The 13597-nt window shown below is 41.6% G+C and overlaps 1 protein-coding gene across 1 annotated transcript in view; it reads left to right on the forward strand.

Moving 5' to 3' along the window:
• Positions 1 to 13597, forward strand: part of LOC149452917 (diphosphoinositol polyphosphate phosphohydrolase 1-like) — a 74319-nt gene that overhangs the window by 51974 nt on the left and 8748 nt on the right. The window contains exon 2 of the mRNA XM_089688769.1: positions 7403 to 7513. Within this exon, the coding sequence (XP_089544895.1) occupies positions 7403 to 7513 (111 nt within the window). The remainder of the gene's footprint in view (positions 1 to 7402; positions 7514 to 13597) is intronic.

A 13597-nucleotide genomic window follows, 5' to 3' on the forward strand; every position in this document is an offset into this window, starting at 1 on the left:
CAAAAAAACTCTTAGATGGGCATCTTGTTGAAAACAATATACAGAGATATGGAAGTGGTAGAGACATAAAAATATACACTCACACATGTTGAACTAGATAGACTGGTGTCTTTATTCAACTTTAACAACTGTGTAATTACTCCTCCATTGTGGATCAGGTACCCACCCAGTAACTCATCTCTGCTCAGCAATCATGCCACTGTGCTTAATACCAATTTATTCAGGTCACACAAATCCACAATATCACATCCTGACTGTCATACCATTCCACTCCAAAGATCTTGTCCTTATGGGCTTAATTCTAGGGACTAAGGCTGTCCATACATTATACAATTTTCTTGCACTTTTTTTTTTTTTTACCTTTTTAGATGTACCAAAACCATATACCATGAGGTGTGACAGTATGGTTGGGAATGGTGTATGTTGTCATGGTGTATGTTGCCCAGGATTCTCAACTAGGCAGGTTGAGGGGCTCCAGAATACTTATCTGATTTGTAGAAAACTGTGTGTTCAGTTTTCTCTGTGTTTGGTAAAATTTGGTTTGGAGCATGGAGATTTCACAGTTATCTGGGTGGGAGGAAATCCCCAATCCTGGGACCAGAGTTTAGGAATAGCCTAGACACTGATTGTACAGGTGAGGTCTGGGCTTTTTGAAGAGACAGGATCTGGGCTCCACCCTCCCGAGGAGTCCATGTGGGTGCAAGGGAGCAGCCACGAGCGTGCATGTCGGCACAGTGTAGTCTGACAGCAGACAGAGGGCCCAAGCCTGTGGGCCTGAGGTACAGTGTTTGTACGTGAATACAGGGGGACTGTGATATGGTCAAGTGGACCAAGACATAAAGACTAAGCAGTAGTGCTGCTAAAGAGAGCCAGGAGGCTGAATCTTCTTTTTTTCTTTTTTTTTTTTTTTCTTTTCTATGGATGGTGGATACCCCTGCATGGACAAACTTTTATTTTCTATTGAACTTTTCCTTTACTCTTTTTATTAAAGGTGGGCCAACAAGCCCTTAAACGACAATTTCTGGAGTGGACTCTATTCACTGGTGAGAGCTATCTTGAGCTAAACAACCTCCAAATATCACAGAAACAAACCTAAACACTTTCAATTTGTATACAATTAGGTCAGCCCTTGCACTACATAGTTGAAGGTAAGTCTAAAGGAAATTTAATAAGTAAATTGTATAATGTATGGCCAGCTTAAGGGTGACCCCAGGGTGGAGTACTCTTTTATTCATAGGATCAAGTAAACATAATTAATCCAACATGTAATGGCTTTTTTTTTTGTATTTTTTTAAGCATCAGTATGGCCATACCTTTGTTGTTTAAATAGATTCCTCAGTATCTGAAGAAAAGGGCCAGGCAGAAACGTATCCGTACAGGAGTATATTCTCTGGGCTTCCAACTCCTACATCATGGATGAAGCTGCACAGATCACCAAGCACAGTGACATGTTTTGGGTCACAGTGTGAATTACACTTAAAGCCTAAATCAACCCAAAACATTATTCGTTATATTAATGTATTTATTTTATCATTTGATAGGGAAGGCTAGAATTTTTGAACTAAGGTTAAAGTGGAAAAAATGCCTAGCAATTTACAGTTTTCCAAAACTCATGCTTGTGCTCTCAAACAGTCAAACCATCAGATGGCTAGTGTCATAACTAGAGATGAGCGAATTATTCAAAAATTCGATTCGGCTGATTCGCCGAATTTGCGGGAGAAATTTGATTCGATGCAAATTTATTCGCCGCGAATTTAACTTATTTAAAGGGTTTCTAGGCTTCAGAGAGCCTTTATATTAGTGCAGAACACTGTACCTTTAATTTAAATGCCCTTGGAGTCTGCTGGGGAAGAGAAATAATACTGTCAGTCAGTATGACATGCAGATGAGTGCCGTCGATCTTAGAATCACCGCACACTTCACTCATTTGGGCAGTCACGGGGCACGACGAAGAAGAAGAATGAAAAGAAGAAGAATGAAAAGAAGAAGAAGAAGAATGAAAAGAAGAAGAAGAATGAAAAGAAGAAGAAGAAGAATGAAAAGAAGAAGAAGAAGAATGAAAAGAAGAATGAGAAGAATGAAAAGAAGAATGAGAAGAATGAAAAGAAGAATGAGAAGAATGAAAAGAAGAATGAAAAGAAGAATGAGAAGAATGAAAAGAAGAAGAAGAATGAAAAGAAGAAGAAGAAGAATGAAAAGAAGAAGAATTAAAGTACAGCAAAAAGTGTATCTGCAGAGAGCTCCGCTATTTCTGACAGTTCTCTGACAGTTCCTTCACATTTACAGCGGTTGAAACATTGTATCTATTTATTTCCGAATAAAAACATTTGTATCCTAAATGGAAACAAATAGATACAATGTTTCAACCGCTGTAAATGAACTGTCAGAACTATCAGAAATAGCGGAGCTCTCTGCAGTGACACTTTTGCCGGCTGATCGGGAAAAATTCGATTCGTGCACCCGAAGTTTGCTAAAATTCGGATTCGATGCGAATCGAATTTTTCCTGATATTCGAAACTAATTCCACTTCGCCAGGTTCGATTCGCTCATCTCTAGTCATAACTAATCACATGTGCAGTACAATGATGACTGCAGTTCAGAAACTAAAATGGCAGCTTTCTTGGTTGTATGGATAGGAGGGTTTAGTTCCACTTTAAAAAGGTTCTTCACCCTAGGAAGAAAAAGTTAGAGGTCAGCAGCTACAAATCCTGTAGCTGCTGACTTTAAATAAAAGGACACTTGCCTGTCCAAGGATACAGTGCCATCCTCACGCAGGTTGGTTCTTTGCCGGTCTCCAGGTCCCTACCACCGTCATATTTAGTGTGGGAAGCCGGCAGTGACTCCTTGTGGCCTTTGTGCATGTGCAAGCTGAGCTGCACTTTGTGAATGGTCCCGCAACCTTCTGGAACGTGTGACATGCTCCAGAAAGCTGTGGGTAAGAGGGAGAGTCTAACTTCCACTCAGATTGCCTAGGACAGGGGTGTCCAAACTTTTTTGGAAGAGTGCCAGATTTGATGAAGTGAACATGTGCGAGGGCTGACCATTTTGCCCGACATTCTGATGAACCATTAAAATTAAATGCAAATGAACTATTTTATGCAAACGTTTATTGAAAACGGCATACTTTTCATTTTGTGACTTGGATGACAAATCTAAACAGGTGTTAAATCACTCTGCCAGCACAGGGAGAAGGAAAGCCCAAATCTCGCGAGATCTCAGAGGTCGCGAGATTTGAGCTTTGTTTCTCCTTGCACTGTCTGATGACGTCAAGCGATCCTGAGCACCAATCTATTATAGCCCAAATTGATACCGTATTTTTCGCTCCATAAGACGCACCTGACCATAAGACGCACCTAGGTTTTAGAGGCGAAAAACAGGAAAAAAAAATTCTGAACCAATGGACTGCAGACATAGTACAGGAGATGACCAGAGACTGCAGACACAGTACAGGAGATGACCAGAGACTGCGGACACAGTACAGGAGATGACCAGAGACTGCGGATATAGTACAGGAGATGGCCAGAGACTGCGGACATAGTACAGGAGATGACCAGAGACTGAGGACACAATACAGGGGATGACCAGAGACTGCGGATATAGTACAGGAGATGGCCAGAGACTGCGGACATAGTACAGGAGATGGTCAGAGACTGCGGACATAGTACAGGAGATGGCCAGAGACTGCGGACATAGTACAGGAGATGGCCAGAGACTGCGGACATAGTACAGGAGATGGCCAGAGACTGCGGACATAGTACAGGAGATGGCCAGAGACTGCGGACATAGTACAGGAGATGGCCAGAGACTGCGGACATAGTACAGGAGATGGCCAGAGACTGCGGACATAGTACAGGAGATGGCCAGAGACTGCGGACATAGTACAGGAGATGGCCAGAGACTGCGGACATAGTACAGGAGATGGCCAGAGACTGCGGACATAGTACAGGAGATGGCCAGAGACTGCGGACATAGTACAGGAGATGGCCAGAGACTGCGGACATAGTACAGGAGATGGCCAGAGACTGCGGACATAGTACAGGAGATGGCCAGAGACTGCGGACACAGTACAGGAGATGGCCAGAGACTGCGGACACAGTACAGGAGATGGCCAGAGACTGCGGACACAGTACAGGAGATGGCCAGAGACTGCGGACACAGTACAGGAGATGGCCAGAGACTGCGGACACAGTACAGGAGATGACCAGAGACTGCGATGACCATTCACAAAGCGAAGCGCATGCGCAGTGGGCACCCGGCTGTCACAGAAGCCAGCGCGGGAAGACTGCGCAGCGCTGGAGCGAGGAACAGGTAAGGCCCTGCAGGAGACAACAGCTGAGCGGCCGGCACGGTATTCTGACATGGTGGCGGCAGAAATACCGGACCGGCCGCTTTATATTCGCTCCATAAGACGCACTGACATTTCCCCCCCTTTTTTTGGGGGAAAAAAGTGTGTCTTATGGAGCGAAAAATACGGTAAATGGTAGCCCCAGTAGTAATTCCCTGCGCACCACCGGGGATCCCTCGGCCCACGTTCCGGACCCCACAGATGAGCTGCCCAATATATAACTTACGGCCCTCCACTAGTGATTCTGCGAACGCCACTGAGGACTCCAGGGATCTGTCGAGCGGGAATTGACGTCATCAGCCGGCACACAGAGAAGGAAAGCCCAAATCTCACGAGATCTCGGACGTCGCGAGATTTGGGCTCTCCTTCCTGCGCCAGCTGATGATGTCAAGAGATAGCTGGGAGTCCTCAGTAGCTTTCAGGGAATCACTACCGGGGGCCGTAAGTTATATATTTGGGTAGCTCACCTGTGGGGCCGTTTCAGTCCGGAACGCGGGCCGCAATTGGCCCGCGGGCTGGACTTTGGACATGCCTGGCCTAGGAAGTGGGAACGATTACCTATTAAAAGTAGGTACTTGCTCCCCCCCAAAAAAAAGTATTATGTGCCAAATGCGGAAGGGGAGGGTGGGATTACATACAGTAAAACTTCCCATTTAGGATGAAGGTCTGCTTTTAAGTTTTTATTACTTGCTCTTCTTTTGGAGGTCTTCCCTAGGTTCCTGTAACATTGACACCAGGCCAAGAAATGGAGAAGTGCAGCTGTCACCGAGATGGGAAAGCACAAAGAAATAAAAACATGCCAGAGGTTTTAACTGAGGGCAGAGCCGAATAAATGCACAACAGAGACTTCAACCGTTTTCCATGCTATAGAAAACAGAACATCAAATTTAGGCATGAGTTGAACTTTAACCATTTGTGTCAAACTTGGCCTCCTACATGACTGCAATAGTGCTGGTCGTACAGCTGCTGCATCTCCCTGGTTAGTTCCTTTTAACAGACATCTGTTGGGTAATGAGAAATAGGATAATATGTAATCAGAAGCCTCGTGCCAAATTCATAAAAACCTTGCAAAATTTTTATTGTTTGGGACCCATGCATGGGTACAACAAATCAAAGCATTTCCATATGGTGCTAGTATTGCAAAAAACTCATAAATGAATACTGCTATTTCAGTGATCAACTAAAAAGATAACGGAATAAATTTTGGCCAAGATTTATGATAAAATATTATTTATTCCTCCCTCCTAGATTGTAAGCTCGAAAGAGCAGGGCCCTCGATCCCCTCATGTTTTGCATTGTATTGGTATTGTTCTGTCACATGTTCTGTCCCCCTTTGTAATGTACAGCGCTGAGCGAACTATTGGCGCTTTATAAATACTGTATAATAATAATAATAATAATAATATTAGCAAAATTTTATAAGAAAAACACTTTTTTTGTGGTGAATAAATACCACCAAAATAAAGCTTTATCTGTCTCAAAAAAATGCTTAAAAATTCATATGGGTACAGTGTTGCATGACCGCGCAATTGTCATTCAAAGTGTGATAGTACTGAAAGCTGAAAATTGGCCTGGACAGGAAGGGGGTAAAAGTGTCCGGACTGGAAGTGGTTAACAAATCCATATCGTTTTCTCTAAAAAGCTTTTGACCAGTTTTTTAATATCTGGCTGTTGGGTGTTACTGATATTTAGAAGCATACGGAAGACAAAAGCATATATTTTCAGATTTTTTTTGACCATTCTAGAGAAAGGGGATAGGTGGTGTATTTACTGTATACTTTTGGAAGTAATTGGCAGAAATCTTGAATGCCACATATAGTACTTGTCCAGTACTTATATAGGAGGATCTGTTTCATTCCTGTGTATCGCTTGAGGCTAGTCCCTTCACTGGGTATATGTAACTATTTACAGCTGCTTAAAGTTTTTCTGCTTTAAAGTGAACGTGAACTTTGCCCATAGTTTGTCCCTGATGCCTTCCCAAGCTTTCCTCACAATCGACATACCTGTCCTGCTCCTGATAATTTTACTGTGCAGCCTGCTCAGTATGCACACGCTTTCCTTTAAAATACTTGCTGTCGGTTCCTGCTCCTCCCGTACATTTGTAGCTCTGTTCATTCAAGTGGATAGTCTTTACTCCACTCATTCTACCTTGATGCAGCAGGATAGCACTTGGTCACCTGTACTTATCATTTTTACAATGCACATCCGAGATAGGTGACAAATGTATTTTCTAGTTCAGTAATTCAGTATCCTTTTGTCAACTCTTGTTCACGTAACAATGAGTTTGCATCACCACCTTTTTGTCCAGTTAACAGGGAAGAGATCAAGGAATCAAAGTGTTATGGTTCACACATGCACAGTAGTGGTTGCAATTATGGGGTCTGTGGTCTTGAGAAGGGGAATCGGGTACCTTTCTGTGTAATTGTAAGAGTGCTCTTGCCAACCAGAAGTTCAGGAAAGCAGCACAGAACAAACTGGAGGCCAGTAGTTTCAAATTTGGCTATTAATGTTTCAGACATTTTTATAAAGTAAACATTTTGTTGTCTTGTGCTTAACTGGTTATTACAAATGTAATGTAATTAAAGAGTAAAACTTCAGACTGAGGCATAAAATAATGGATTTTAACGCCTGTGATTCAATCAGATTTGTGTACATTTCAGCTTGAGCTATTAGGCTTTGCAAACAGGCTTTTGATGACACCATAGTATACAGAAACTGGAAAGCATGTGAAAAGAAGCCTACATAATATTTTCATGTAGTGTTTTATTATAACACATTTTTTAAGGTATTTACAGAACCTCTATATACACTCCCTCCTATGTTGAATTAGAATAGGTAAAGTGGTCTTCCTGGATGTGCAATGTAGAAGAGTATCACAAAATTGTATGACTTACAATTTCTTTAGCATGTAAAGGAGAAAACATTTGACATTTTTTTTTTTTTTAAATAGGATGTTTGCCTGAAGTGGTATATTTATTCATAAGTAAAATGTTGATATAGGACAAAGAAATGATGATTGACCTGATTATATATAAATACAAACTACTCTTTCCTCAGGTACTGTTGGTAAGCAGCAGTCGCTATCCAGATCGTTGGATTGTCCCAGGTGGAGGTCTGGAGCCAGAGGAGGAGCCCAGTGCAACAGCTGTTCGAGAAGTTTTTGAAGAGGTAGTTGCTCTTTTTTACGTTTACTAACTTTAAAAAAAAAAGTTGTGAATTTGAAAGTCTTAAATGCCTGCATAATACTCAATTCTGCTATTACAACTTTTGTGAAAGATGTTGAAATCTGAGGCTGGAACCTTGTGTGCATTTTGGTAAGATGTCTTTTGTCTTTCCATTGAAAAGAAGTAACAAAAGCCAGCTCATATCTTACGAATTGAGCAACGCAAGCTTTTGTGTTTTTATTTGGCACTCCCACCGCCCGCAGCTCCTAATGGTGCGGCTGTACCGCCGTAGGCTGGTGGGTGGACCTGCGGTCCCTAGCATTAAACACTACTATATGGCTGCTCAATTGGCTTCAGTTGCCTGTTTCTACGCAATGCCTTTCTGAGTCTACCTGGCTATCTTTGAATGCTCTCCCTTTCCCATGTAAAACCTCCTCTGGACACCACCTTCATACCTTGGATTCGGGACACTTCCTTACTTCACATTCTGCATCTTTGGGAAATTTTCTCGTAATCTCATATCTCCTTATTTGCACTTGTCTGGTGTCCTCAATACTCCCCAATTTCCCCCAGCCTTCGATAATCTGCTGACATTTCGCTGATGGCAAATGAAAGGAGCCAAATATGTTTATGAACTTCTGTCGTTGGATGGAATGAAATCCTTCAGTTACTTGAAAGAACACTTGCAATCTTCTGACCTCGAAAGATTTCTGTCATCTGCAAATCTTGCAATATGTCCATAGCCTCCTCACCAGTTGACCTCTTTTGAAAACCATTGCCAGAAGGACCCACATTTGAAGGGTCTTGTTTCTGATCTCTATTCCTTTCTTGTAAACGTCACAAGCAGTTGCAAACTCTCGTATGTGGCGAAATGGGAAACGTTTTGGGTAAGTCCCTGGGTCCAGGCTACCTGGAATGGTCTTTGGCTCATCTCTTCTAAATACTCTCAGAATATTCTTGCCCATGTAAATGAATTTAAACTGCTTTCCTGGTGGTACTTGACCTCTGATTGCATCTCTCAGTTCACTCCCAGCACATCTCCAGTATACACAATGATTAGAAATGTACTAATTGTACACTTGACCCATCATCTGTGGAAGGCTTTGCATCACAAATACATTATGGCTCTGTCCAGAAATCCGAGGAAGTTTGTAAGCTTTGTTTGTTTTACTAGCAACTTGCTAGACACTGGCCACTCCCACCCCTAGGTTGTGGATTGCATTTTTTCGATAGGTGGAACTGACCCTGTACAGTAGGGCTCTCTCCTACTCGTACATTCCCACAGCTGGATGCGATTTATTATATTTGTCAATATGATGGCGATGAGTCTTGTATTCTATTTTGATTTGCTCTTGTTGCTTGTGGCCCACTTATACGCTTGCTTTTGCACTTTCACATACACTGGGTATTTTTTGCATTCTTCTCCTGTGCTGTGTTGTAAAAGAAATAAGTAAAAAAGCACCAAAAACATGAGTGGCAATGTAATGTGCATTGTAGATAAGCGTGCATTGATGAGCATTAGCCTCATGTTCTAAAGTGTGTTTACATGTGTTTATATATACATTTTTCAAATTGATTTTAAGGGAAAACACGCTTTTATATGAATTGCGACGTGCTCCAAAGCTTGTTGAGTTGGCTCGTGATTAAGGCCTTCTTTGACTGAGACACGTTTACTGTATTTTATGGCTTCGCAAATCCTTTTTGAAATACATAGTTATAATTTCAATCCCTGATTGAGTGCCAGCTTTTTTTCACACAGTAATATCAAAGGCAAATGCATTTTGCCAAAAGTGTGGTTTTAGCCTTAAAATGTATGCTACCCCAACATTTCATATTTTTGATATCCTGTGTCTGTTATACCATTTATTTGTATTAAAAAAAAACCTTTTTTTTTTTCTTTGCATTGCTTCCTTTCCTATTTCAAACTGACAATGTGGGAGCATGGAAGTAGATCCAACCCAGCGTGGTCAGTTTTTTATTTTATACATGCAACAGCATGCCTGTCAATCAATGGTCAGAGTTTTGCACACACCCCCATCCTGTACAGTTCATCGCTGGGAATATCAGTGTCCTGCTGATATGCCCCTCTGCAGTCTCTCTGCACACTTCTTGTGAACAAAGAATAGAAGTCTTGTGCTCAAAAAACAAAACAGAAAAATGTATTTATAATTAATATCCTATTAAAAAAAACATCTATCAGAATGCAATGATCTGTAAACCTCATAAACCCATATTTTGTTCCTAATAGAAAACATCAAATGTTTACACTGAGAAAATGTACTATTTTAAGAAAAAATGGTGGCAGCAACACACCAAAAAAAAAAAAGTTGTGACAGGACCATGTTTACCATGCTGTCTCCATCCCCTCTTTTTAACTCTCCTGTAAAGGCCTGGGGACTGGGGAGACCATTTGCTGGAGTTTCAGGAGAGGAATATTGTCTCATTCTTTCCTGATGTAGGATGCTAACAGCTCAACCGTTCTGGGTCGTCTTTGACTTATGTACATGCTGCCTGGATATATCTTTCAGCATTGATGGGGCCTTTCCAGATATGCCAGCTGCCCATTCCATACACACTAATGCACCCCCCATATCATCAGAGATGCAGGCTTTTGAATTGGGCACTGATAATAAGCTCCTCTTTAGTCCAGAGGACAGGGCACCCATTGTTGACAAAAATTTTCAAATTTTGATCCTTCTGACCACAGAACAGGTTTCCACTTTGCAACAGATCATTTTAAATGAGCTTTGACCAGAGAAGATGAAGGCGTTTCTGTATCAGATACGGCTTCTGTTCATACAGTGGTTTTTAGACGTATTCCTGATCCCATGCATTGATGTCCTTCACAGAATTATGCCTGTTTTTAATGCAGTGCCATCTGAGGGCCTAAAGATCATGGGCATCCAATTTTTGCATTTGCCCTTGTCCTTTTGCACATATAGATTTCTCCAGATTCTCTGAATCGTTTGATATTATGTACTGTAGATGATCTATTTAAAGTCTTTGCTATTTTATGTTAATGACAAAGTAAAACCTAATATTAAAAATATTTGCAAATGTATGAAAAAGCAAAAACTGAAATATCAAATTGGCATAAGTGAAATATCACATTTGGTATAGTGCAACACCACTTGAAATTGAATTCAGATGCCTCCTATTTCTCTTAACCATCGCAGAGATGTTTCTACCTGTGGTAAATTAAATTGTTCAGACATGATTTGGAATGGCACACACCTCTCTAAAAGGCCTCACAGCTTGTAGTGCATACTATATCCGAGCAAAAGCCATGATGTCAAAGGAACTGCCTGCAGAGCTCAGAGACCAGATTATTGCAAGGCACCAATCTGGGGAAGGCTATGAAAAAATTTCTGCTGTACTGAAGTTTCCCAATAGCACAGTGGCCTGCATAATTCTCAAATGGAAGATGTTTGGCACAAGGACTCTTCCAAGAGCTGGTCACCCAGCCAAACTGACCAATCTGGGGAGAAGGGCCTTCGTAAGAGAGGTGACCATGAACCCGATAGTCAATCTGACTGTTCTTCAGAGATGGGAGATGAGATGAAGATGGGATGGAGTTACAGAAGGACAACCATTGCAGCAGCCCTCCACTGATCTGACGTTTTGTCAGAGTGGCTAGATAGAAGCCTCTTCTCAGTGCAAAATACATGAGTCTGCTTTGAGTTTGCAAAAAAAGTCCCAGAAGGACACTGACTGTCAGGAACAGCATTTTCTGGTCTGATAAATCAAAGATTGAACTGTTTGGTCTGAATTCTAAACGTTATGTCTGCAGGAAACCAGGCACCGCTCATCACCTGCCCAGTACTATCCAAACAGTGAAGCATGGTGGTGGCAGCATCATGAGTTTTTCAGTACTAGGGACTGGGGGGCTAGCCAAGGTTGAGGGAAAGCTGAATGGAGCAAAGTACAGAGATATCCTCCATGAAAATTTGCTCCACAGTGTTTAGAACCTCAGACTAGGCCGAAGGTTCACCTTCCAACAAGATAACAATTCTACTCACATAGCCAAGACAACACAGGAGGAATGTCCCAGGGTGGCCCAGCAAGAGCCCTGACTTGAACCCTATTAAACATCTCTGGAGAGACCTGAAAATGTCTGTCCACAGGCAATTCCCATCCAACCTGACTGAGCTTGTGAAGATTTGCAAAGAAAATTGGCAGAAAATCCCCCAATCTGGGTGTGCAAAGCTTATCGCTTCATACCAAAAAGACTCGAAGCTGTAATTGCTGCTAAAGGTACTTCAACAAAGGTTCAAGTAAAAGGTCTGTACCAAGTACAATTGGCCTCTGTTATTATAAATTATGCTTGAGATCCCTGAACCTGTGCCATGGAAAGTCATCAATGGTTGAACCCATGCAGTGGGTAAATCGCCATGATTACCGTGATGTCAATCAATGAACTCCGCTATCAATTGGCCTCTGTTATTATAAATTATGCTTGAGATCCCTGAACCTGTGCCATGGAAAGTCATCAATGGTTGAACCCATGCAGTGGGTAAATCGCCATGATTACCGTGATGTCAATCAATGAACTCCGCTATCATTGCTGGCTCTGGGGAGCATCGTGATGTCATCCAAAGCCCTGTCCTGATGCGTTTCATCACTTGTCACGTGACTTTCTCAAGGGGAATGTAATATGACCACACAACGCTACGCTCTGTTAAAAAGACCCTCCCAAGCCATCTTGTTGTGGATATAAATATTATAATCAAACCCTGCCATTTTACTGTAGCTCATGAGTGAAAACCAATCAGTCTGAACCTAAAAACTAGGAAAGATATTCTAATCAGGATGAGCCATCACGCTGCTGCTCAGGACATAAGATTTCCGGCACTGACACTAGCCAAATGCAAAACTAGTGAAAAACAATCAGAAAAGATGAGTAGGGAAAAAAATGTCAGTGGCTTCCACCTGTAAAACCATTCCTGTTTTGAGGGTCATCTCATTGTTGCTCATCTAGTGTACCTGTTAATTTCATTAACATCAAAGCAGCTGAAACTGATTAACAACCTCCTCTGCTACATAACTGACCAGATCAATATCCCAGGAGTTTAATTGACTTGATGCTAAAAAGTGTTCCTTTTAATTTGAGCAGTGTATATGTTTTTCTGGAGATCTGATGTCCTGTGCAGCGGTGTGACTAATTGTTTTTCACTCATGAGCTACAGTAAAATGGTGTCGTTTGATTATAATATTTATATCCACAACAAGATGGCGTGGGGTGGGGGGGGGGGGTCTAACAGAGTGTAGCATTGAATGGTCCAATTACATTTCCCTTGAGAGAGTCATGTGACAAATGATGAAGCGGGGCTTTGGATGATGTCACAATGCTCCATGGAGCCGACGATGGTAGCCGTGTTAATTGATTTTGACCATTGCTGACTTTCCACGACACAGGTCCACGGATCTGGGGCATATTTATAATAACAGGCTGATTGGTGCGATTTGGACACCTTTCACATGTGAGTGTGCAATTTATTTACTTTGAGATGTTAAAATGTTTTACAATTTACACATGTGGAGTCTTTTATTTATGAGGTGATGTGATGGCTGGAGCTAAATTCCGGATGAGTTGTGAATGATAGCTGGGGTCCATCAAGTTGGTCTACAGTTTCCATACTGGGACCATAAGCACAGGTAGACCAAACATAGTGTTATCTGAGATCATTTTTCCAGAGGTGAGCAGACATTGGAGATAAATTGGAGCATTCCAATGGAGATAAATTAATTTATTCATACACATCTTTGTGATGTTCATATTGTAAATTATTATATTGTAGCATTGCACTGAATACTAGAGTACGTGCATGTGGGTTTTTTTTTGTTGTTAATTCGGACATTTGTAAGATTCTGTTTTCACTTTGTAATTATGGGCTACTGGGTGTAGATTAATGAGAAAAAAAAATGAATTTAAACTATAGTATCACGCTGCAACATAACAAAATTGAAAAACATGAAGGGGGTCTGAATACTTTATGAATGCACTGCACCAAATACTTGATCATTTCTGAAAGTGGGAGGAAAAATAAATAGGATTCCCAATAAAAGACTGATATGGTGGTTAGGGAAA

This window comes from Staurois parvus, unplaced genomic scaffold (genome assembly GCF_062004578.1).
Source record: "Staurois parvus isolate SC_StPar_1 unplaced genomic scaffold, SC_StPar_1.0 ptg000454l, whole genome shotgun sequence".
NCBI classification, from domain to species: Eukaryota; Metazoa; Chordata; class Amphibia; order Anura; family Ranidae; genus Staurois; species Staurois parvus.